Source organism: Sciurus carolinensis, chromosome 16, assembly GCF_902686445.1.
Source record: "Sciurus carolinensis chromosome 16, mSciCar1.2, whole genome shotgun sequence".
NCBI classification, from domain to species: domain Eukaryota; kingdom Metazoa; phylum Chordata; class Mammalia; order Rodentia; family Sciuridae; genus Sciurus; species Sciurus carolinensis.
This window is the reverse complement of record NC_062228.1, coordinates 19973523-19998474: the sequence shown is the minus strand read 5'-3', so window position 1 is coordinate 19998474 and position 24952 is coordinate 19973523. Positions and strand designations below refer to the sequence as shown.

Below are 24952 nucleotides of genomic sequence, written 5' to 3'. Positions count from 1 at the left end.
AAGGAAAATACAACTTGATGAAATGACTCAGCCAACCCTATTTTTCGTGCAAACATTTTTTTTTTTTTTTTGGTTTGTTTGTTTTTTGTTTTTTAAACAGTGCAAAGTTAACTCTGAATGTATCAGAGCTCATTTGATCTGCATCTTGATCCCTGTGGGACAGCATTACACTTGCAGATTAAATACATTTGAAGATCGTGCCTTCCTGGCACCAAGCCTTAGGTGTTCAATACAACTTTGTGGAAAAATAAGTGAATGAATGAATGGATACTTGAGTAATGGGTCATGGATAACTTTAGAATATTTTAGCATCAAAAGACGTGTTCTCTTTTTTCAGCTTGAAGCCTATCTCATAATCCAATCACTTTTCCATAATAAGTAATCCCTGAAATTTCCAAAGACTATACAACCATTATAAAGCTCTTTAAATTTTTAGTTCACATTTTCAGTTCCCCACATTTTTTAAGTGTTGGAATTCTACCCTCACGAAGCTGATATTCTGATGGGAGACAGACAAGGAAAGGCATGATTAAAATGCGGAGTGATCAGTGCAGGGTCCTTGGGGCACAAAGAGGAAATCCACAGTGACCTTATGTGTCTGGCAAGGCTTCATCAAGACACAACTACATTTACCCTGAGGCTTAAAGAAGGAGGAACATGTCGGGCAGGGGTGGAGGAATAATTTCAGGTTTGGCAAAAGCAAGGTCATGGGAAAGCATGATATATTTGGCAAACTAAACATGGTTTGAAGTTCTGGAGATTAAGTTTTAAGGCAGCAAGAGAAAGGAGATGATGGAGGTAAAGGGCACAGGGGGTAGTTGGTAGAATATGTTGCCCCCTGAGCTATAAAGTTTCAGTTACATCCATGGGAACAGGAAAGGCAGAGAAGAATTTGAAAAAGAGATATTATCTGGTATGTTTATTAGTGAAGTGGAGGGGGAAAGCTGGAGTCAGATTATTTGGAGACCACCCTTAAGTCATAGCCCCTGTGTAGACAATTCTTTAATAGCCATTTGCTATAGTTTAGATATGAAGCCCCCCAAAGATCCATGTGATGAAAGTTTGACCCTCAGACTGGCAATATTGGAAGCGGTGGAAACTAGGTCCATTAGGGTGTGTCCTCAAAGGGAATGGTCGGAGTCTGGTCTCTCCCTTCTTTTTGCTGGGCAACTCATGGTGAACAGTTTTTCTTCCACCAGGTGCTACCTGCCATGATGTACTGCCTCACCACAGGCTCAAAAGAAGCAGGTCAACCAATCACGAACTAAAATCTCTAAAATCGTGAGTCAGAACAAGATTTTCTTTTTATTAAGTGTATTATCTCAGTCATTTTGTTACAGAAATGGAAAACTCACGAACACACCACTACCAAACTTAGTTAAGCTTTCACAACATAACTTAATTTGCTAATATGCTTTTGGAAACTCCCTGACTTCTTGAGTCCTACTCTTATGATACTTCCTGGTACATAGAACATGAGAAGAGCTCATCTTACTATGATGATGGAAGACAGAATAAAGACATTGGATACAGAAAGTAGGAAATATATATATACATATATATTTTTGTTTGTTTGTTTGTTTGCTTGTTTGTTTTTTGTACTGGGAATTGAACCTACGGGTGCTTTGCCACTGAGCTACATCCCCAGCCCTTTTTATCATTTTTATTTTAAGACAGGGACTCACTAAGTTATTTAAGGGCCTTGCTAAATTGCTGAAGCTTGCTTTGAACTTGCAAGCCTCTTGCCTGAGCCTCCCAAGACATTGGGATAATCAGTTTAAGGCATCATGTCAGGTGGAAATTGTTCTGTTTTGTTTAATTTTAAATAAATAAAAGCCACACTGACCCTAAATGCGAAAGAAACATTAATGGTGGAGGTCAAATAAAATAGGGAGGAGTGCTTTGGAAGAAAGAACACTTCTCTTTCAACTGATTGACTTATTCTTGTCCTTGTTACAATAGGAAATTGCTACGATCTTCTAAAATTTCCTTCCTCCACAGCTCAAATGACAAAGCAATGTTTCGTTGTTGTTTCTTTGTGTTCTGAGGCACAATCTCACTCTGTTGCTCAGGTCAATCTCAAACTCCTAGGATCAGAAGATCTTCTGGCCTCAGCTTCCTGATAGGCTCGGACTACCAGAGTTTTCCATCCTGCCTAGCTTGAAAACAATGTTCTGTTAACTAGGTATTCCAGTGATCTGATAAATCTGCAACTTCAGCTGAGCTGGCCTCCTGCCCAACATGTAGCCCTGGGTTCTGGAATCCCAAGACGTATTTCAATTGTGCACTTAGCATTTGGTATTTCAGTGCCTTTATCTATCAAAATAGAAGCTCAGATCATGAATTAGGAGTGGTAATAACTGTCAATTTTATAATAAAATACTGATAGGATTAATTATGTGTAAAATATTCAGGTATTACTAGGAAAATTGTTCTTTTAGAGATGAAGAGCAAAGTCGAGTTTTCAATTGCTAGACCTTGCTCTTTCCTCTCGATTTTATCAAATCATCATTGTTTGCAACAGAAGGTTTGGAATCCAAATTGTGAGTTTCAGCATTAGAATATTTCAATTTAATTACTCTATCCAATCACAGATATGCTTATGTATGAGGAAAATGAATGAGAGCAAGGAGACAAGCTTTTAGAGGAAGGAATTAGGATCATTGTGTTTTAATAAGATACTCAGACTACTCATGAAACTGTGTAATATAATTTGAAAGTGGACACATAATTGTCAGTGTATATTTCAAACTCCAGGGCAAACACTTCAGTGGAAGAAAAGAAGGAAGAAATTGTGAGAGGGAAGGAGAGAGGGAGGGAGAAAGGACTGATATGCTAAGAAAGGGGTGAAATGGAATCATAAAACAATCAAACCAAAGCCACAGAATCCAGAAAAAGGATAGAAAGTATAACTAAAAAATCCACTTCACAACAGCACCCAAAATATGACTAGCAATAAATGTAATATGGAATGCATAGAACAAAAATGAAGAAAGTAGCAAAGTATTCCTGACGGTAATAAAAAGAGAATTGATTCCACGGGAAGACAGGCCAGGTTTCTGGATGGAATGAATATTTTAAAACTTTTAGTTCTTCCTAAATTGATCCATAAATTTAGGGAAAATGCAATAAAATTCACAAACACCCTAATCAGGCACCTGAAACGTAGTTTTAATTTATATCTGGAAGAACAGAAAACCAAAATTTATAAAATGGTAATAAAATGGCAATAATGTAGAGAAAGCATCTGTTGGGTTTTAACATATATATGTATGAAATCATTAAAGAAAAATACGATCTCAGCACTAGAGTAAATAGGAAGAATGGAAGAATAGAAAGTCCAAGGAAATTCTGATCATACATAATTTAGAAGACCATAAAGATGGTGTTACACAGCACTTGGAAATGGCCAGTTATCTCATTAGTGGTAATTAGGAAGTGATTGGAAAATGGAACATTGTATCGAAGTTTACATAAAAATTTGGAAATGAGGATATTTTTAAAAAATGTATAAGGAAGATGAAAAGTTAGGTGATAACAGTTTTGGTAAGAAAAGCCTTGCTAAGGATAATAATAAACAGAGCAGATCTGACACAAAAATGGTAGTGTCTAGCCTTAAGAACACAACATAATCACAATTGAAAGGACACTGAAGCATTGGGGTAATTATTCAGTAGATTAGATATCTAAAAGCTTAATAGTAATAAAAGATGAAGACTTTAAAAATCAATCATTAACTGATGTATATATAATTTAAGAAATTGGGCAAGGGATAGGAATACTGAGCTAATCAGGGCAAAACAAGAAATGATCAACACTTATTCAAAACTGCTGTTTCTAGTGATAAAAAAAGGGAAGGCAAACTTTTATTATATTTCACTTATCAATCTTTCAATGATTAAAATAATCACAATGTGCAGAGTTGGTTTGTATATGAGAAAATAGGGCCTAACCCACTTTTCTAATGGAACTATAAATTGACATAGCTTTTCTGATAAGCAGTCTGTCCACTATCTATCAAATGCTTTTGATCTAGTAATTTTACTCTAGGATACATCCTACAGGAATGATTAGATATCCAGCAAAACTGTATAAAAACCTTGTACTTACAATCCTCAACTGACATCATAATAGAGGAAGTTAGAAAGATCATTTGAAAGCATTGACATTATCTACTGATGCAGAAAAAAATGTATATCACATACTTAATGGACAAAAATGGGAATGCATTTTCTAATTTCATTTCTTATCAAAAAATATATGAAAGAAAGTCTGAAGGGTATATAAAATAACAGTGATTATTTCTGAGTAATACATTGTCAAGTTATTTTATTCTTTTTAATCTTATTTCTGCTTGTTTGTGCTAAGTTTCCTACAATATGTGTTAATTGTGCAATGGAAGAAAATTATAAATCTCTTTGCAAATATATTTTACTATAATTATTGTGGCTATGATTAATATGGAAATTGAAAGAGTTTGCCCTTTTCTGCTCACACTTTCCCTGGAATCCTATACCGATGCTTTGAACTGCAGAAATTTCCTCTCTGATGACTGTTATTACTTGGTTATGTGATAAAGGCTGCTGGGAAAGAATTAAGCAGGAAAGACATGTGCTTTATATTCATTTATGGCCCATTATGTGCTCCAGTCAGACCCTTTTCCTCCAAACACTCAAACTTAGTTTTTCATGTATTGGCAATGTGTCCTCAGACAAATCACTGATCCTTTGATGCCTCATTTGTAATTCGGATTAAAACTATACAGCATGCCCACCTACAGGGGCTGTTTGAACAACCAGGTGAAACAAAATCTCTGAAAAAAATGTATAAGCCAGTGAAGAGCTGGGCAAATAAGATGAATTATTCTCAGTATCCTTCCTCCTTGTACTTTTCTTATCCATTGCTTATTTCTTGTGTGTGTGTGTGTGTGTGTGTGTGTGTGTGTGTTTCTTTTTTAATGTCACAAGTCTGATATTTTCAAAGTAAATGCATCTCAAAACCTGAGTGGACTAGCTCTTCATCTGCCCAAACAGCATCATTCCTGATATTAATAGCCCAAGATGGACTTAAATGCCGGAGTCATCCAGCACTCTACGTTTTTGCTCTCCACTGTGTGGGCTTTGAAGCTTGGACTGTAGAATGGAGTAAGATAAAATGGGATAAAAAGCTTCTGTGTATCAAGATGGCTTTTCTGCTTATATTTCTAAAGATGCCGGATGCTTATGTCGAGTTTAGGCAAACACAATAGTGATTATTTACATGGCGTAATGGAAGTAAACAGTCAAGGAGAAAGTAACTTGATGCTTTTACTCAGCATGATAAAAACCATTATCTCATGTTTTCTATGGAAAACAGTCTCAGCCGAGAAATTTGGTAACTCAGTAGGCTATTAATAGGATGTGGAATGTGATTACTCCTTTTGGATTACTTCAATATGTAATTACTTTTAGGAGCTAGTAGAAAGAAACTCTATTAAATGATAATTATAGGACTGTATTTGCTTTAAGGTTCTGTAATAGCTCTAAACATGGGAGTTTTCATTAACTGTTTGCCATAGTTAATAAAGTAATTTTTCTTAAAAAGTAGCAATTCCCTGCAAAAATGGTAGCTCGACAGTAGGATTAGTTTCTTACAGGAGAGGGCAGGGGAAATGGATTGTACCTTTGTTTGGCCCATCCATAGGAACATGATCATGAAAATACAGATGATACCCACAATATAGTGTGACAAAGTAAAATACCTTGAACGCTTTGGAGAACAATGCTTTAGTATAATGTTTATAGAGGTTAACACTGAACATGATTGCACTTAGCAAAATAAAAAAATAAAAGACAGAGCAGGTGATGGAGGTGAACTGACTGGGTAAAGCTTAGAAAAGCTCACTCGTTACAGGAGGTGTCCCCTCATAAAAAGGGATGTTGCCGGGAACAGAGCCAGGAATTAGACCTCAAATGTAAGCTGGGGATTAAATCGATACACAGATAAAAATTTGACCACAAATATTTGAGTAAACAGGTAATAAGTTGGGGGCATAAAATGCGCACATACTCACCAGGGTTTTCTGGAACACTGAGTAAATTCCCTCACTCCTGATAAAACTGAATGTGTTATGAAATGTATTGGTCTAAGTATTTCTTCATCAGAAAATGGACATAAGCCAAAGCTGTAGCAATAGAGCAGTCTGCCAACCCAGGTGGAATTGGGAACTAATTTAGGAAGACAGAAAATTCTGAGTGGATGCAGGGGTTCTCCTGAATTCACAGACAGATGCATGCAAATATCTTAGAGAGTCTTATGGAAACTTGATTTATGCCACCTTGTTCAATTCAGATCACTACACATTTATTAAATGTTTACTACATGCCAGAGTCTCTCTGTTCTGGAGAAATTTATCATTGCAAAAGAAAATTCCTATATCACACACATGTACCACCCAATGCCTGGGTGCTCCTGGTGGAGAACCACCCTTCCACCTTAGGGCTCTGGAAATCTATCTCGAAGAGGTTTCCCTTCACATTAACCAAAGCCAGCAGGCAAAATAAAAATCCTACCTAGGTATAAAATTGAAGAACGCTAAGTCATATTTCTATTTTGAAATTCTGGGAGTCATTTACAAAGTGAATTACAGCCTGTTCTGTAAGGATTCTTTAAAGCACATGTCTCTACCTATAACTTCCTTCACACCTTGGCTCTTAAGAGAAAGTTCAGCGTAGAGAGCAAGCTACCAGTAGAGAAAAGTCTCTGTCATAACACCTGGGACATTTTGCCTCACAATCTCATTCACTATCTGCTTGATTTATAAGGCCTATAATTAAATGCTCAAATCAGTTCAAGAAATAATAAAGTATGTCAAATCATATCCTTTCAAAATCCAAGTCGCACAGGGAACATTTCTCTACATTAATCATCAGCACAGTAAGGTTAGGGCTGTAGCATTGAGTCTCTGAGTGTCCGGGTTTAAAACTCAGCTCTACGTTCTATTTGGCTGATGGATTTGGGACAAATTACTATATTGGTTTACAGATGGTTTCCTCGTGTGTAACATGGGAATGACGATAATAAAGCGTGACAAGGGAGTGAAGAACAGGAAGTGAACAGAGCAGAGGAAGGGATGTGGCAGGGGCTTAGAACACAGTTCCTGGCACTATGGTACTGGTGACGGCAATGACAGTCATGAGGAACATAATCCCTACCGACCATATCAGTTTAAGTACCTGTTCTTCGTCACTGGGAAAGCAATCAACCTGTCACCTTGGATGTGGCTAGCACCGGGTTAATGAAAACAGAATAGCCTTTTGGTCCCACGCTAAGTGACAGCATTTGTCTCCCTGTTTTCACAGACCTGCCTTGTCATGGGTTTATGTGGACCATTTTCACCAAGAAATGCTCAGAGCAAAAGAGAGTGGCTGTGTCAGGACACTTATTCTTTATTCCTGACTCTGTCCCCAGCCTGGTCTAGGGACTACATCATTCTGGGCCTATACAAAAATAAAAATAAAATTAAAAATAATTTAAAAAATCTATTTCTAAATAATCCAAAAGTTGAGAACCTCCTTGACTAAAAAACTTAGTAGCAGAAACCCATATGAAATTTTGTCATTTTTATTACAGACAGACGGTATGTTTTGTGTCCTTCAGGCGACCATTCCACGGTCACCTTTAGGTATCCAGCCACACTGCATTACAACTGTGCTTGGAGAGGGAGGCCTGTGCTTGAAAGATTATATTGCCTTACAAAGTTGAACTAATCTCTTTTAATGCTTTCCTTGATATCAATATTCATAAAGCCATGCTTCCCCAAAGGATTTATCAACCTCTTAATAAAAAAAAAAAAAAAGATAAATGGAGTTGTTTGCATATTGACCCTGTAAGCTTCCCAACTTGGTTATCCCACTGCTTCATGAATATCAAAGCCAATACGAAAAAAAAAATGGAAAATAAAATTAGACTCACTTATTCATATGCATCAAATGAGCCCATGTGTCAAAAGAGAGGTGGCACTATTATTTCTTGTTTGTTCTTCAACAGGAAAGCATTATTAAGATTAGTGAAACTATTTGTGCTGTCCCATATAAAAACCATTCGTTTTCCATTTCTACTTCTGTGAATGCATAGGAACCTTAGTACGAACCTCTGTTGTCTCTGACTGTGAAATTTGGATTGTGAATGATTTCAGGGGGTAGGCTGAAGATAAATCTTGGTCCATTGGCTGTGTCATCCTTGTCATCTGCACTAATTGTAACAATTGGCTGAAAGAGAAAGGTGGCCCATAAATAAATCATGATGACATTGGCACATCATTTATTCAAAAATTCCTGGCTGGCTGAAAAGCTGCGTTTTAATTACAGAGCCTAGCTTCTGAGCAGCACTAGGCCTAGGAAACCTCCGTAGGCAGTGGGAGGTATTTCCAGGTGATGCTTTCAGAAACGAAGGCTATCTCCAAATGCATTGCTGATGGCCAGGTAAGGGGGAAGTGGCCTTACCTGGTTGGAAAGTGGCTTGGTCTGATCACTCTCACAGATGAACCCTTCGTAAGGGGCAGCAAATTTGGGAGCATTATCGTTGACATCAAGGACCCTAATGGCCACTGGGACTTTGGCTTCCTGATGCCGATTGTCTGGGAGGAGAGAATGCAGACAGTCAACAAATGCGAGGTGGGGAAACACAATGGTCCACGTTGAGTGTGGGGAAAGAATAAGCTCCAGTCATGCTCCTGGGCAGTGCAGAGAAAGGTACTGTTGACACAACACCCATCCAGAAGCTGAAATGTGCAAAATCAATGGGAAGAGGATAATGTGAAACAAATGCCAATATTCAATCAGTAAGAGCTAAATCACATTTCCAGTTCTGTTGACTCTGGTGCTGAACTTTAATCTGAAGTCTTATAATGGCGCCTGGTCCTTCCAGAGAATAGTTTGTCATGGTGGTTCTCAGCATGGGGTCTCCAGAGCAGCATCAAAACCAGCTAGGATTTTGTTAGAAATACACATTCTTGGGTCCTACTCCAGATCTACTCAATCAGAGGCTCTGGGGATGGGGTTCAGAAATCTTTGTTATAATAAGCCCTCCATATGCTTCGAGGAGGGTGTGATTCATGATCAAGTTCAAGAACTACAGATCTGTATGTAAACAAGGTCCCACACGTGTTGGCTGTTGTTTTGAGTTTAATGTGATCATCATGAGTTTTAAATTGCTGAGGGCTATCAGCTATTTTGCCAAGTCTGTACCCAATTTTGCCAAAGAAAATGAAAACATCTCTATTTGTGTCTTCCTAGATAGCTAACTGATAATACATTTTAAAGACTGAAAAATATCTTCAACTAAAAAAATGTCCAACTCAGCGATTTCATTTTCTAAAATACAGAGAGAGTCAGAAGGATTAATATTTGGTAAAATAAAATCGAAACCCTTAGGAGAATACTTACGGATTTCCGCTGCAAAGACAGAGATGTTGAGCCAGGCAGTTTCCTCTCTATCCAGAGGTTTCGTAGTTTTAATAAAACCATCCTCTGGATTAATAGTGAAAAACCTGTCGAGGTCAGTATGACGATCAATGGAATACCTAAGCAGAATGCAAATGAGGCAATTAGACCAAGACATTCACGAAGCAGCTTAATATTTGAATATTTTCACCATATTATATTTAAAGCAACTTTTCCACGAATCACTCAAGCCAGGGTTTCTTTTTAATCAAATTTACTTTTTGAACTTTGTACATGAATCTTTTATAGAAATCATTTTGCAGCATTGGAATTTTTTATTCAGTACAATGAATGAAAGAGCTGTTTAGCATATTTGATTGAGAAGCATAATAACGTGTTGCATATTTCTACATATTTACTACAATCACCCACCATCTGAATATTTATGAAATTGCATTTGGGGAGTGAGTTTATCTCACTCCCAACCTACTCAGAAAGTCACAAATGTATCAAACCTTTGCCAAATTTTTGCATATGAAATATTAAATAGTTTCAAGTTTATCTAAATTCACCATCAAAGATCATTTATAACACTAAAACTCAGTTTTCTCCTTATTTAAAGAAAACTGCTATCTCTATTTTGAGTGAATCTCTTCAGCTGATTTCGATGCAGAGGTTCTTAGGTGGGTCCTAAATTGCAAGGTGCAGTATGCAAACGGGTTTGGCCCTTCACCTGCAGGGCATTCTGCTCACATGGTATTGATTGCAGGCTCAGTTGAACAGCAGGGTCAAAGGCTTTATTTACTCTCCCCACTAGGACATTTGTTTTTTCTAGCCAAAGACAGAAGAATTTCCATAGTATCATTGGGTTATATTTATGGCATGGTGAGGTGGAAGATGGGGAAGAAGGGTAGCCTTTATTACAGTGCAGTAAGGTAATATAACTTGCCTAGGCTACTCAGAGTTGGCAAGCATTGGAGTCTTGGTTTCCATGGGTCTATTCAACCCTAAAGCCCTTTCCTTCCACTCCACCATACTAACTCCAAAATACAAAAGAGAAAAGAAAGATTATGCTAATTCAGGTGCATCCTGTATTTCACAACTGGTCACTTTCCTGCTCTTAGAAGTCTTAGTTGTGTATTTCTAAAATTTGTAGAATAGGTATACTGAAAGGCATTCATTGATAGTCAAAGATCAAAGCATATTAGAGGTAGCAAGTCCATGATATCAGAGGGTTTACTCTCCTAGATTTACAAAAGTTGGGACTTGCAAATGGTCTATGTCTAGTTCTCAGGGAATCAATATTGGAGCTCAGATCTTCCAATCCCAGATTGTGTTCTTTCTAGGAAGAAGGGAATACCCATCAGGCAGCACTTCTCAGGATACAAAACATGAGCTCATCCATGATACCATTCATGCCATGGTCAGCATAAACATCTTGCATGATCACACATCTCATAAATATCAACAGGATCTTAGTTACTGAGCTTTTAACAGAACCATATTGAAAAATAATAGAAGACTAGTTTTCTGCTATGAGGGAACTTATCGTTTAGTTGACATGACCACACATGCACAGTAGGAGATAAAATTAATAAGTTAAGATATTGTTCTGTGGAAGTTATAAGGGAATGGGTTTGGTTTTGCAAAGTCCTAGATACAATGTATGCTCCACCACACCTAAGCTGTATGACATGAGATTAGAAAAGTCACTTAAGATTTTGAACCTCAGCATGTTTATCTTTTTTTGGGGGGGTGGTGAGGGGATACCAGAGACTGAGCTCAGAGGTACTTGACTACTGAACCACATCCCCAACTATTCTGTATTTTATTTAGAGACAGGGTCTCACTGAGTTGCTTAGCACCTCGCTTCTGCTGAAGCTGGCTTTGGACCCTCAATCCTCCTGTCTCAGCCTCCTGAGCCACTGGGATTATAGCATGCAACATGTTTATCTTTTAAACTGAAATGCTAATTATGCCTAGCCTTTATATTATGTGTAAGGATTAAAAGGATTAAATGAAATAATATTTAAGATGCATCCTAGCCTCCCATACAGTAAGCAATGTCACCAGCGATAGCTGCTATTGTTTATGTTGTTGCTCTTACACTGAGGACATATCATGGAACCTGTCTGACTCTGGAGGGTGACCTTCATCCTACAGGCAATGAGAAATCTTGGAAGACATTTGAGCATGAAAGCAAATAAATAAAATCAGGTTATTTAGGTCATTAATAAGATAGGGTAGGGAAGATTGAGAAGGGGAGAGTAGTGAGAAGAGCAGAGAAAATTAAGGATCTGATATAGTTTTTAAAGCATAGGGCAAAGAGGGTTAGGTCTTAGAGTATCAGAAAGAACAGAAAACTATGTGATTAGGAAAGTACCAGTAGGATTCAGAGAATATTTGGACACCTGTGGAAGGTTGGGAGAGTCCTAGAGTTTCTAGACTGAGTATCTGAGAGAGGAAGATTTTGGGAGACACAGAAAGAAAGTTAATTTAGCAAGGAGAGGTTGGCATTCGACTAAGGAGATGCATTTCTCTGCAATGCTAAGAAAGTGAAGATACAACTCCATGGAAGTGAACAGCGTCATTACCTCTTTTTTGTTTTTAAGTATGTCACAGCAAGTAGGAACTCAAAAAGTATATTTTAAATGAATGAGTGAGTTGTCCAGGGAAAAAGCAAGTGGGTGAAAAAGCACAGCAGACGATGTAATAAATGCAGAATTAGAGCCAGAGAGAAAGATCCGCCCAGAGGTAAACAACCCGGAGCATCAACTCAATTCTGTCACAACGTGAATGGAAAACCCTACAGGTGAGAGGACACAGGGAAGGGTCAAAGTCAAAAAGCTGAGCTTTGTTGGGTACATTGGCACTTGCCCGTAATCCCAGCACCGGGAAGGCTGAGATAGGAGGATTGCAAGTTTCAGAAACTTAGTGAGGCCCTAAGCAACTTACTGAGAACTTGTCTCAAAACAAAAAATAAAAAGGGCTGGGGATATGGCTCAGTGGTTAAGTGCCTCTGGGTTCAGTCCCTGGTATGAATGAATGAATGAATGAATGAATGAATGAATGAATAAATAAATAAATAAATAAATAAATAAATAATATTGAGCCTGAGGGAGACTGTGAGGCCTGAACAGTGAGCAGAGACTAAAGAAAACACCAGGTGTGGTGTTATCTGAGGCATGAGTAACTTAGTGCCAAGGAAGCTAAGGGGAAAGAATATTTCAGAAATGAAAATGAAATGCTAAACAAAAATGTGTCTAATGCTCTAGAGTCTTAATAAAAAGATCAGCAAAATGTCTAAGCAGATAAGGGTCATACCTACATGTCCAAGGTCACAAATTCTCTTAAGGATGAAGAGAACAATTCAGGAAATTAGGTAGTGAGGATAAGAGGTCTATTGATTTAAAAGCCTATTTCCTAATTTGGCAATTCTAAGAACAGGCACTGAAGTAGGTGAGAGGGGGGATTGGCCCAAGTTCAATATTGAGCATCCATGGATAATTATAGACATGGAAATTGTCACAGGCACAAAACAGCTACCATGGAAAACATGACCCAAATAGCCGATTGCAGATGTGAATCCTTGGAGTCAGTGAAGTGCAGAGGAAATGAGTGGCTGTTCCACAGGCTTTTACGTCATTAATCTTCCAAAAAGTTGCTAATGCACCTCAATATTCTAGATCAAAGACAACTAATTCAAAATTCAAGCCTTGAACATTTTTAAAGTAGTTCAAAGGTGTTACAAGTATCTCCAGTCATTATATAATGTATCTTCCTAAACAAAATGAACATATTTAGTCACACTTTCTGGAAAAATACTTCCTTTCATGGCCTATAGGCTGAAATCAAAAACTCAGAGAGGACGTAAGGTTGGTCTGGGTGAAAATCCACTCTCCACACTGATGTATGACTCGAAGAAATCACATCATCTCTGTGCCCAGAATCACATCTACTGGCTCCTAGAACACTCACACTCAAAGAGTGTTTGCAAAGATTTCATAAATAACTTCAGGAAACATGTTGTCAGTTGCTAAGAAAATATTCTACAAATGGTAATCCTCTTTCTCTTATTCAAAAAATCCAACACACAGGAATTTCTTCTGCCCTGCCACTAATTTCCTTGATATAAATGGAAAATCCCCATTGCCTAGAGGAATTTTCTTTTCATATTCAGATTTCTTTACTTTTGCTTTTTATTGCTATTACTGGGTAACATATTTAAAAAATATCCACACAAAATAAATTATACATTGTATATAGACAATTGTATATATTTATTGGTATAATGATGCTTTAATAAATATATACATGGTGCCATGATCAAATCAGGGTCACTAGCATATTGTTCACCTTAAACATTTATCATTCCTTTGTGGTGAGAAGATTCCGAACCCTCTCCTCTTGTCACAGACAACACATTATTGCTAGCTCTAGTCACCCTACTGTGGGGTAGAGCACTAGACCTCCTTCCAACTAGCCATTGTATCTGTTGGCCAATCTCTCCCCATGCTTCCTGCTATTCTATTCCCCCCCAGCTTCTGGTCAACACTATGCCACCCTCAACTTCTGTGAGATGAACTTTTTTAGATTCTATAGTGAGTGCAATCACATCGTATTTGTTCTTTGGCTTTGCTGATTTCCCTTAACAGAATATCCTATATGCTCACTGATATCACAAATGACATATAACAGGATTTCATGCTGCTATATAACTGAATGATATTCCATTGTATATGTGTGTGTGTGTTTGTGTGTGTACATATTGATAGATAAAGAAAATAGAAAATGTGATATATATATATATCACACATAGATATATATATCATTTATATTTATATCACATATACATATATTTATCTCCATTCTTCTATTGATGGGCATTTAGGCTGCTTCCACATCTTGGTTACTGTGATTAGTGCTGCAATAAATGCACTAGTGCAAATGTCTTTTCTACTGGTTTCATATATTTAATGGTGGAATGACTGGATCACATGGTAGTTTTACTTTTAATTGTTTAGGAGCCTGGATTATGGTTTTCCATCATGGGTATACTAATCTACATTCCACTCAATAATGGATAGGAGTTGTCTTGCTCTACACCCTTGTTAGCATTAGTTTTTTGTTTTTTTGGGTTTTTTTGTTTTTGTCTTTCTGGTAATAGCTCTTCCAACCAGGGTGAGGTAAAAATCTCATTCATTTTCTTTATTTGCATTTCCTTGATGGTTAATGATGCTGAGCATTTTTTCATACAGAAGTTGCACATCTTCATTAGGGAAATACCAGTTCTGTTTTTTTTTTGTTGTTGTTGTTGTTGTTGTTTGTTTGTTTCAATAGGTATGCCCCCTCCCACCCCTGATGTGTGCTGAATGCAGGTTTGTTGAATAAATGTCTGAAGAACATGTCATCATTTCCATACCCTTTACACTAAAAAAAAAAAAAAAAAAAAAAAAAGTGAGCTTGAATTTCCAAGCCAAATTGGGTGTTGCTTCATTTATTCATTCAATAAATATTTATTTTAGACATCTGCCTTTGATATGTACTATCCTTAGTGGAAGGAGGTAGTGATGAACTTGAATGGGCTCTGTAAACAGCTTACATTAAGAGATAGCTAGTAAATAATTTAGGTTGTGCAGGATGTAGGCTTTTTGTCAAAACTATCCAACTCTGCCTTTGTAGCATAAAAGCGGCCACAATAATATATGAATGAATGGTGTGACTGTCTTCCTAGAAAACCCTATTTACAAAAACAAGTGGTGAGAACAAAGCTGGAGGATTCATATTTCCTGATTTCAAAATGCACTACAAAAGTTATAGTAGTCTGAAGTGTGAGGGACTTGCATAGCAATAGGCATATAGCTCAGTGGAATAAATTGAGAGTCCAGAAATAAACCCATACATCTCTGGTCAATTTTCAGCCAGGGACCAAGGCCATTCAATAAAGAACAGACAGTCTTTTGACAAATGGTGCTGAGACAATTAATATTCATATACAAAATAATGAAGTTGAGCCTCTCCCTCACAACATATAAAAATTAATTGAAAGTGGATCAATGACCTAAAATGCAAGAGGTAAAACCATAAAATTTCTTAAAGGAAAATATAAGTGTAAATATTCATGGTCTTAAATTAGGCGATAATTTCTTAGATATAACACCTAATAACAGAAACAAAGAAAAAAAAATGGACTTCATCAAAACAAAAGCTTTTGTGCCTCAAAGGATACTATTAAGATTGTGAAAAATCAGAACAAAGTTCTAGTAGTTGCAGGAAAATGAATGGAACTTGAGAGCATTATGCTAAGCGAAATAAGACAGACTCAGAAAGTCAAGGGTTGAAAGTTTTCTTTCATTTGTGGAAACTAGAGAGAAAGAAAAGGAGAACAAGCAGGGAGAATCTGATGAAATAGAAGGAAGGCAACAGAGGAAGAGAACCAGGGAATGAGCGGAGGAGAGGGAAAGGAGAAGTACTGCAGAATGAAATTGCCCAAATTACACTGTGTGCACATACGATCCTGTGACAATGAACCTCACTGCCATGTATAATTATAATGCACCAATAAAAAGAAAGTGAAAAGGGAAATCATGGAATGAGAGACAATATTTGCAAACCGTATATCTGATAAGGATCTTACACTCAGAATCTATAAAGAACTCGTACAACTCAATAAGAAAAATATCACCAAGTTACAGAACAGGCAAAGGATTTGAATAAATATTTTCCCCCCAGGAAGATATGAAAACAGCACCTAGAGAGATGCTCAACATCAAACACTGTTAGAGAAACACAAAAGAAACCATAAGGACACATTGTTTCATACCCACTAGGATCACTCTCATCTAAAGAGACAAGCAGTAAGTATTGATGAGAACGCAGAGAAACTGGAACCCTCGTACACTGCTGCTGAGTGTGAAATGGTACAGCCATTGTAGAGAACTGGCAGTTTCTCAGAAAGTTAGTTACTGTGTGACCCAGAAGTTCTACTTCTAGGTATTTACCTAAGAAAAATGTATCTATGTATACGTAAAAAGTCCTTATTAGATTTATAGCTTGCAAATGTTTTCTCTCATTCCATGAGTTCTCTTTTCACTTTTTAAAAATTGGTGCATTTTAATTATACATAATTATAACTATGGGGTTCATTGTCATAGGTTTGTACATGCATGTAACATAATTTGGTCAATTTCATTCCCCAATATCTAACCATTCCCTTTCATCCCTCCACCTGGTTCCATTCCTCTACTCTACTGGTCTCCCTTCTATTTCTATGAAGTCCTCCAATTTCTCTTTTATCTTTTCCTTTTTTCTCTCTTAACATAAATTGTGCATAGCAACATTATAACAGCCAAAGGTGAAAAAACACCCATATGTTCATCCAAATGACATAGTTAAAATATGGTTTGGTCATATAAGGATATAGTATTTAGTAATAAAAAGAAATGAAATAAGTATGCACTCTCCAACCAGGCTGGACCTCAAAAAAATTAAGTGGGAAAATCTATTTATATAAGACCACATTGTATTACTCCATTTATATGAAATGACCAGAAAAGTAAAACATACCAAAATAGATTTGTGATTATTGGGGGTGGGAGGTTTATTTTGGGAGGTGATGAAAATGTTCTGGAATTAGTGGTGATGGTTGAACCATCTTATGAAATATATCCAAAACCAAGATTTGTACACCTCGAAAGGATGACTTTTATGCTTCCTGATATGAAAATTTTCAGGAAGAAAAGAACAAGATGGTGGCTGGATTTGTCCTGTAGGTTCTATGTCATCACCTCCTAAACCAGGCAGACAGGGAACCAACACATTTCATTGTCACTGGTCAACACACGACCTTAGGTGTCATTATGTAGCAGACATGACCATGATATGAGATCAGAGTTAGCAGGCAGGACTGCCAGTCCATCTCTAGGGAGCCCTGGAAGTATTCTTAGAAGAGGTGACACATACATGGAGATGCATAAAATGAGCACAAGGTAATGAGTCAGAAAGACAGTTCAATTAGCAGGAAGAACAGGTAAATGATGGGCATCTGGAGAGAGCAGAAGTGCTTCAGGGAATAGTTCTGAGGTGAGGGATTTTGAAGAAGATCCTTAAACTAAAAGAGTCTAGATTAATTTGGAGAGGGGCTGTACTGGGGAACCATTCAGTCACTGACTTCTTGTTGGAGGTATGGTGTGGTATTTGGATTTGCTCTTGTAATGATCACTCTGACCACAGGACTGATGATGGGATGATGACTGGAAGATTGGAGGCAGGGAGACCAGGTGGAGTACCATAAAGGAATCTAGGCAAGAAAGAAATCAGAGGAGCAGCCTTGGAGGTGGAGGAGTCTGCTAGAATCTGGTCCAGGGAATGTTTCAGGCAACCCTAAGTTTCTGCCCTTGTGAATGTCTTAATCTCTGTCTCAAGTCTCTTCTCAGTCCTATACTCATTCCTCTCTCATCCTTAATCATCAGCCTCACCAGATGGGATTCTGGAAGCAGAACACTTTTGTTTCTCCCTGTAACCCACATGCACTCATGATGATAAAACACCCTCAATGTGTCTGGCCCCTTGTTACTTGTTCAAGGCGCTCAGTGGCAATCCCCCAGAGTTGACTTCCCCACCCTCCTGCCCACAAATGGAGACATTCTGGGCAAGTCACTTCATCTTTGCAGTCCTTTGATTTCTCTCTCCGTTTCAGAGAGAATAATCCATGTAACAACAAACTTGAGGGATGAATGAGATCATATTTCAAACACACCTACTAGAGTAACTGGAGCAGAGAAAGATATTCAATAAATTATAATTACTATAATTATTTTATAATCACTATTTATATTTTACCAGACTTTATTAAAGTAGACAGGCCGAGTTGGTGGTTATATCATTTAGTACATACATTCAGAAATCTGCTCCAGAGAGAAATTGTATCACTTGAATAGGTCTATCCAAAAAGTTAGAAGCAGGGGTGAAACAAAGCACATGTCTTCTAAATCTTAATCTTGTTAAAATTTCATTGAAGTTCAAAAATCTGGACACTTCTGGAATGGAATGGTGTGGTTCCCCAAAACTTCTTGTCTGCAAATTCCCCATCTAATCTCTCAAAATAAATCCATCTTTACCTTATCGGGCTGTTGGCAGCATCAGGGTCTTTGGCATGAACTCTCCCAACCACAGTGCCAGCAGCTGCATTTTCTTGGACTTCATGGATATAACTTGGGGCCAAGAACATGGGGGGCTCGTCAGCATCTTCTACTGCGATCTTGACCGTGACAGTGTCCTTGAAAGGTCCGTTGCTGATGAACTTCGGGTCGATGTGCACATTAGCTGCTTCTACCTTCAAGCTATATGCTCTTTTGGTTTCAAAATCTACGGGCTGGCAAGAATGAAGAGAAGATTGACAACCAATTCCTTTAAAGAATAATGGAAGAGGAAGAGCTGATTGTTTTATAGGGCAAAGTAAATAGTTCCTCACAGAGAGAAAATCAGTGTCTATTCAATATCCAATTACCTGAGCCATTTGGTCAGAAAATCAGACAAATCAATTGCTGGAACGTGGAGTGTGCTTAATGGATAATTGGAGGGGAATGACATACATGGAACTCCCATGCCTTCTAATGGGAGCCTCATTCTGTATAGCAACAAGATGGTTGTCCAAATCAGTCACTCAAAGCCACCAGATGAAGGGAATTAAAGGACACACATACAAAAAAAAAAAAAAAAAAAAATTGAAGCCCATTCTGTAAAGTATTAAGATTCTTGGTTAAAAAAAAAAAAAGAATACACCTTGATTTTGATGATGATGCGATGACTTCCTTCCCACAGACACATCCACAAACACACCAGACATCCTGCTTCAATATATTCACTGCCTCATGTTTTAGATTTCTGACCAGATTGTTTTTCCCAAAGCCTGAAACCATTTAAGGTAGTCTCCATAAGGTTTCTTAAAGTAGTTTATGGGTAATTTGGGGAGGTAGTATCTTAACATTAATGTATTGACACAACTTTCTCTTTTCTAATTCATGGACTCCTGAACATCTCCAAATAATGCTAATGTATCTGTTGTGCTTTCCAATGTCCCTGGGGGAGTCTATGCTGCAACTCTGTAGCTAAACTGTAAGGACATGATTTTGTCTTGATTGCATTCATTTTCAGGTGACCTTCTATAAATAGTAAGTGACAGGATAGTGAAGATAGCGTTTCCCTTAGAAAGAACACATATGTATGATGAATGCCTATTTAAAAAAATAAGTATAAGCAGTACAGATTTTTATACAGATAGGAAGAAAACTGAAAAGTAACATTTGATTGGCCACAGTAACAGGAAAATTAAAGGTAAACTTAATTTTAAATGGGGAAGTAAGGTGAATCAGTCAGCAAAAAGTAAGAAGAAAAATTGTGGCCAAGGAACAAGGTCTCATGCCTAGGAAACAAGTCTCCTCAGCACTCTAGATGGTAATGAACTACCAAATGTTTGGAAAAAGTTAATCTTTTAAGGTTAGCCTATCAATCATGTTATTGTCATTTGCTTGGCAAACACTTATTTTGAATGGGCTTACAAGCATGGGGCTTAGTCCCTCCCACTTGTGCACAACTCCAAACCAAGGCCAATTCAGGAAGGTTACACACATTCCACATCCTTGGCACTTCTTATATCATCTTCCCACCTACATCACAGCAGTCAGGGAACACTTCCTTTTCCTAGAGCTAAATCTGTCCCCAGCCCCTCCACCATATTGGGTGGGACCCAGCAGCTATTTTATCCTTGGCTACATTCCTGAGCAGCAGAAAGGAATGGTATTTTAGGCTAAAGATATGAGATTGTTGCAGTTTCTCACAAATCTCTGTATTTACTAGACAGAAGCAAGAACTTGAATATGATAGTTCTGAGACCAGGTAATTTGGAATCATAATAGGCAAAATTTTGTTTCGATAGCTGGTTGATACCCCTAAAGCACGAACCTGTGTGTAGGCCTATGGCTAAGGACCCAGACATTCCCAATGGAAACCCCTGCCAATGTTAAGAGTATGGATCCGCTACAGTCTCACTGACACATTTTATTCTGATCATCCCAAGCTTTGGACCTTCAGGTCTTGGTCCAGTTTTCTCTGGAAGGTCTTTTCCCAGGCTGGTGAGATTCCTCTAAGACTTCTGGAAGTCAGACCAAGTCTCATTGGTTTATGAAGTTCTGATCAACAAGCCTAGGCAGATTTGTGTGGTGTCAGCTGATAATCTGTATCCCTCATTTCCTCCTCTGTTAACACAGGGGCATTCCAAAGGAATCTACTGAGTCTTGCTGATCTTTGCGGCTCCAAAGCCCCAGAATGGCTATACCAGGTGATGGTATGTATCCACTGTTTCGACTGAATGAAGAGTAGAGCTGATAGATGAATAACATTTAAGAATATATTTACAGTTTATTCCCTTCCTCCTTCCAAAAAGGATTTCAAGTAGTTTCCCATGTGAACATTTATATCCATGTTACGAGTAGTTGAAATAAAGCTAAATGAGGCGACACACTGCATAAGCCATAAAAATCTTAATACCCCCTAGTTTACTAATCCCCACCTCTGAACATTCTCCCCGAGGGATTAATTCAACAGAAAACCCAAACAAACAATATACAAAAATGCATAATATTTGTGAGATATAACAGAGGTTATATCTAATCTGGGGAAATGTACACACAAAACACCAAATCCAACTGTGAGATTTTATTAAGGAAATAATGGTCCATCAATAGGATGGGATGTTATGTAGTCATTAAAAATGATTATGTATATTATATAACAGCATGTAAAATGTTTATGATGTGACATTAAGTTAACAAATCATATCACCCTACGATTTCAACCGTGCTAAATGTTATGTATCCACATCTAAATATATGTGGACAAAGAATATAAGGAAAAAATCAAATGTAAAAAGAGTTTTATTAAAATAGGGAATAGTTAAGATGTCTTATAATGCTGCTTTCACACTGCTTTGCAAGTTTATTTGGTTTAAAGTAAACCACTCAGAAACTGCTGGGATTTCTCGGCATTAGATGGGATTCCCATTTGGTCAAGGGTATTGCAGTGAACAGATTGGATTTTCCTCCCCGTGACTACCACAACACCTAAAAGACTCATTTTTATTTTACACAGACCTTTAAGCTAACCATGTAGAGATTGGCTAAATACCCTGAGGGCAGGTTCTCTCTAGTGAACCGTTAAATCCTGACAGAGTCAGAACTCAAGAAACATTTATTATTTTTAATCTATTCAAAAATAAATTAATATGTCTAACAATCATTTCTCGAATTCTTTTCCTTCACTACCAACCTGCTATCTCTTATGTCTTTTTCATTTTGTTTTTTTGTTTTTTTTTTTTCTTATAATGTTCTTGAATTCCAACAAGCATATCTCATCCGATCTCTTCACACCTGTCTGAAGACTCTAAGGACTAAATGCATTGCATGCTTTTAACCATGTCCTGTTTTCATTGATACCAATCCTTCATGAGCTCTTTTTCCTTCCTGTTCTGTGTTCATCTATCTGTAAAAATCCTATTCGATTATGAAGACTCAACTCAAGAACTACTCTTCTTTGAAGTCATTAGAAATTGCAGCTGATTGTCAGCTGAGGGATGATTTTGCTCACAGTCACTCTAGGGATTTTCAGCAATGTGTAGAGCTATTTTTTCTTATCTTCCCTGTTGGGGTGAGGTGCAAAGTGTACTTAATGACCTCTAGTGAGGAGAAGCTCAGGTGCTCTGTGCATCCTACAGTGCACAGAAGAGTCCCCTACAGCAAAGGATTACCCAGCCTGAAATGTCAATACTGCCAACACTGAGGAAACCCCTTCTATTTTGATTGTCTTTTCACTGAACTATCCTGTTCAACTGTGACCCTTCTGTGGCCAGGTCTTCATCTCTTGCACTTCAGGTTTCCAGCTTTCCCCAAATTCCTGTCTGTCAAGAAATATGAACTCTATAACTCTTGGTGGAAGAATATATTAAGAAATAAATTAAAATATATTTCAAAGAATATCTTGAAAATGCAAAAATGTCCCCATGAGCTCTCCATACCCTTTTATATTATTAAATTGTATATAATAACTTCCACAAGGACCCATAGTCTTACTGTGTTAAATTCACCTTTGATTTTTTTTTTTTTTCTGGTGAACATTTGAAACTTTGTGCTACAAGGTAAACCAAATGTTCCTTCACATTGTTTTAAGCTTAAACATCATTGCTTTATAGAAGAGTATTTCATTTCCTATAATAAACATAGAAATAGGGGAAAGTGCACAAATTAATCATCTGCAGAGCACTCATTTGCCATGTGTGAACTCCACAGGGGTGATTTAAAAGTTTTAGGATCTTAGAGACACAAGGTATGTTTATGCCCGGAATATACTGAAATGTCACTGAAAACAGGTGACAACCTTAGCATAACCAACTACCCAATTACTCAAGCAGAGGATGGGAGGCAGGTAATCCTGGTGTCAATGTTCATATTACAGTCAGGCAGGAGGGATGGTAATACGAATTAACGAAGTAACTCAACAGCTCATGGCTACACGCAATTCACACAACTACTTTTCCAAAGGAGGAATAAAAAAGAAGGAACGACTCTCCCATGTCCTTGTAGTCATCAATTAGTCTTCCTCAATCATACCACTCATCATCACTAATGTAGATTTTTCCAACTCCACTTCCTTATTCCCCGTTTCTTTCACTCTTTCCTAACAGTCACCTTTTAGCTTCTCTTTGTTCTGCATCTCCTATTTTCCTCAAACCCAACACACTTCCTAATGTCATGAAAGACCAGCTTCCCAGAACACACCACTTCCTGTTCCCCCTGCCAAAAGATTTCTCCCAAGACCCACTTTCCCCCACCCCACACTTGCCTTCTCTCCAGCGACTGTTCTTTTTTAGTTTTTTATTATTGATTCTTCAAATTAATTTTTTATCAGTGTTACAGTCCAATCTTTCCCTTCACCCCAAGAAGCTTAATATTCATGTTACAAAACCAAGTAGAAAATGAATGCTTGATTAAAACCAAGGTAATCCCATCCTCCAATTCAGCTTTAATGCTCCATACACTTTGATGATGGAGAGGTGTTGATTTCTCAAGTGGTAAATCAGGGGGCAGGAGAGGGGACCATTTTAGAGTACACAGTGACTGCTTCTTCACTTGAAAGAGAATCTTATCTGAATTTCCTTGATAAGCCCTTTCTGGCTCAGTTCTTTCCAACGTGTCTGAAGAGGGAAGTTGTTCCAACATATGCTAGGTGTGAATTCCAGTCTGTGGCCGGGTGACAGTCACCGGGTCAGACTATTTAATCCGTCTGAGTTTCAGTCTCGAAAATCAAGTTGAGGCACCCTTGCTCATGATTTTTTTTCATGTGAAAATAAGTGAGAAGATATTTGTAAGAGGCTCAGGTTATGTGTGACCAATAGCTCGTACTGGATAAATGTTAGATTTATAAAAGAAAATAAGAAGAAGCCATAAATTCCTCTTCCTATATAATTAATCCAAGACACATGTTTCTAATGACAGTCTAGCTGACTGTAGAGAGGGTCCATTAGTGTTTCTCCAGATTCAATTTTGCAAGAAAAGCAAGAAGGAAGTTGATTGGTTCATGTTTCAAAAAAGTCTGGCTATGCAGTGAACTTGGATATTTGAAAAAAGAGAAGTTCTAAACAACCTATGCTACAGGCTCTGCTGGGAGGTCTAACAGAGCTCAGGACAGCTTTTACATAATGTAGGTTCATCTAACTCTGCATTCATTAGAGAACGATGCCAAGGCATAGGCCATCTCACCAGCGGTCTCAGGTGGGGATCATGGGTACCTTTTGTGAGCTCCCTGTGCAGTAACAGGAAGGAACACGGTTCTGTTATCTCCCTAGAGCTCAGCACTTGACTGCAAAGTCAGAGTAAGGATGGCCCTCTCTCTGTCTCCCACTTTTTTTTTTTTTTTTTTTTTTTTGCTTCAACTTTCACTCCCTGTCACCTGCAGTGTCACCTGGGCAGAGCAAACTGCACCACTGACCTGAGCATCCCTCACCCTAACTCACCTTCTTCAGCTTCACCACGCCCTCCTGGGTCTCATAGTCTGTGGTGATTTCGAACAGTTCCATGCCGTCTCCATCAACGATGTTGTAGGTCACTAAGCCGTTTTCTCCAATGTCTGGGTCTTTAGCCTTCACTCTGCCTACTTCCTCTCCGGGGACAGCTGCTTCGGAGATAGACATCTGGTATACACCTAGAGGAAGAAGAAGATATCTACTCTTATTTCCCTTTTTATTTGGCAGCTGTAAGACTTCAGATTTCATTGAATCCCAATAAATTTCTCAAAGGGTTTGAAATTGAACTTTCTATTGATTGAAAACATGAAAGAAGCGAATGACTGGGAGGAAGGTCCCAGATGGCCTGCTGGCCAGAAGAACGCTTTCTACACAGGAAGATACAATGATATTGGGGTCCTGGGTGAGATGCCGGGGTCACCCTCCACATGCAAGGAAGGAAAGCCACACTTGGTTA

General features: G+C 37.9%; 1 protein-coding gene across 3 annotated transcripts in view; it reads right to left on the bottom strand.

Moving 5' to 3' along the window:
• Cdh11 (cadherin 11) overlaps positions 1 to 24952 on the bottom strand; it is a 150072-nt gene that overhangs the window by 10245 nt on the left and 114875 nt on the right. For all 3 annotated transcript variants that reach the window (XM_047529789.1, XM_047529790.1, XM_047529791.1), the window contains 5 exons: positions 24487 to 24674; positions 18542 to 18795; positions 9426 to 9562; positions 8484 to 8617; positions 8132 to 8249 (listed from right to left, as the gene is read on the bottom strand). In XM_047529789.1, coding sequence (XP_047385745.1) covers positions 8132 to 8249; positions 8484 to 8617; positions 9426 to 9562; positions 18542 to 18795; positions 24487 to 24674 — 831 coding nt within the window. The remainder of the gene's footprint in view (positions 1 to 8131; positions 8250 to 8483; positions 8618 to 9425; positions 9563 to 18541; positions 18796 to 24486; positions 24675 to 24952) is intronic.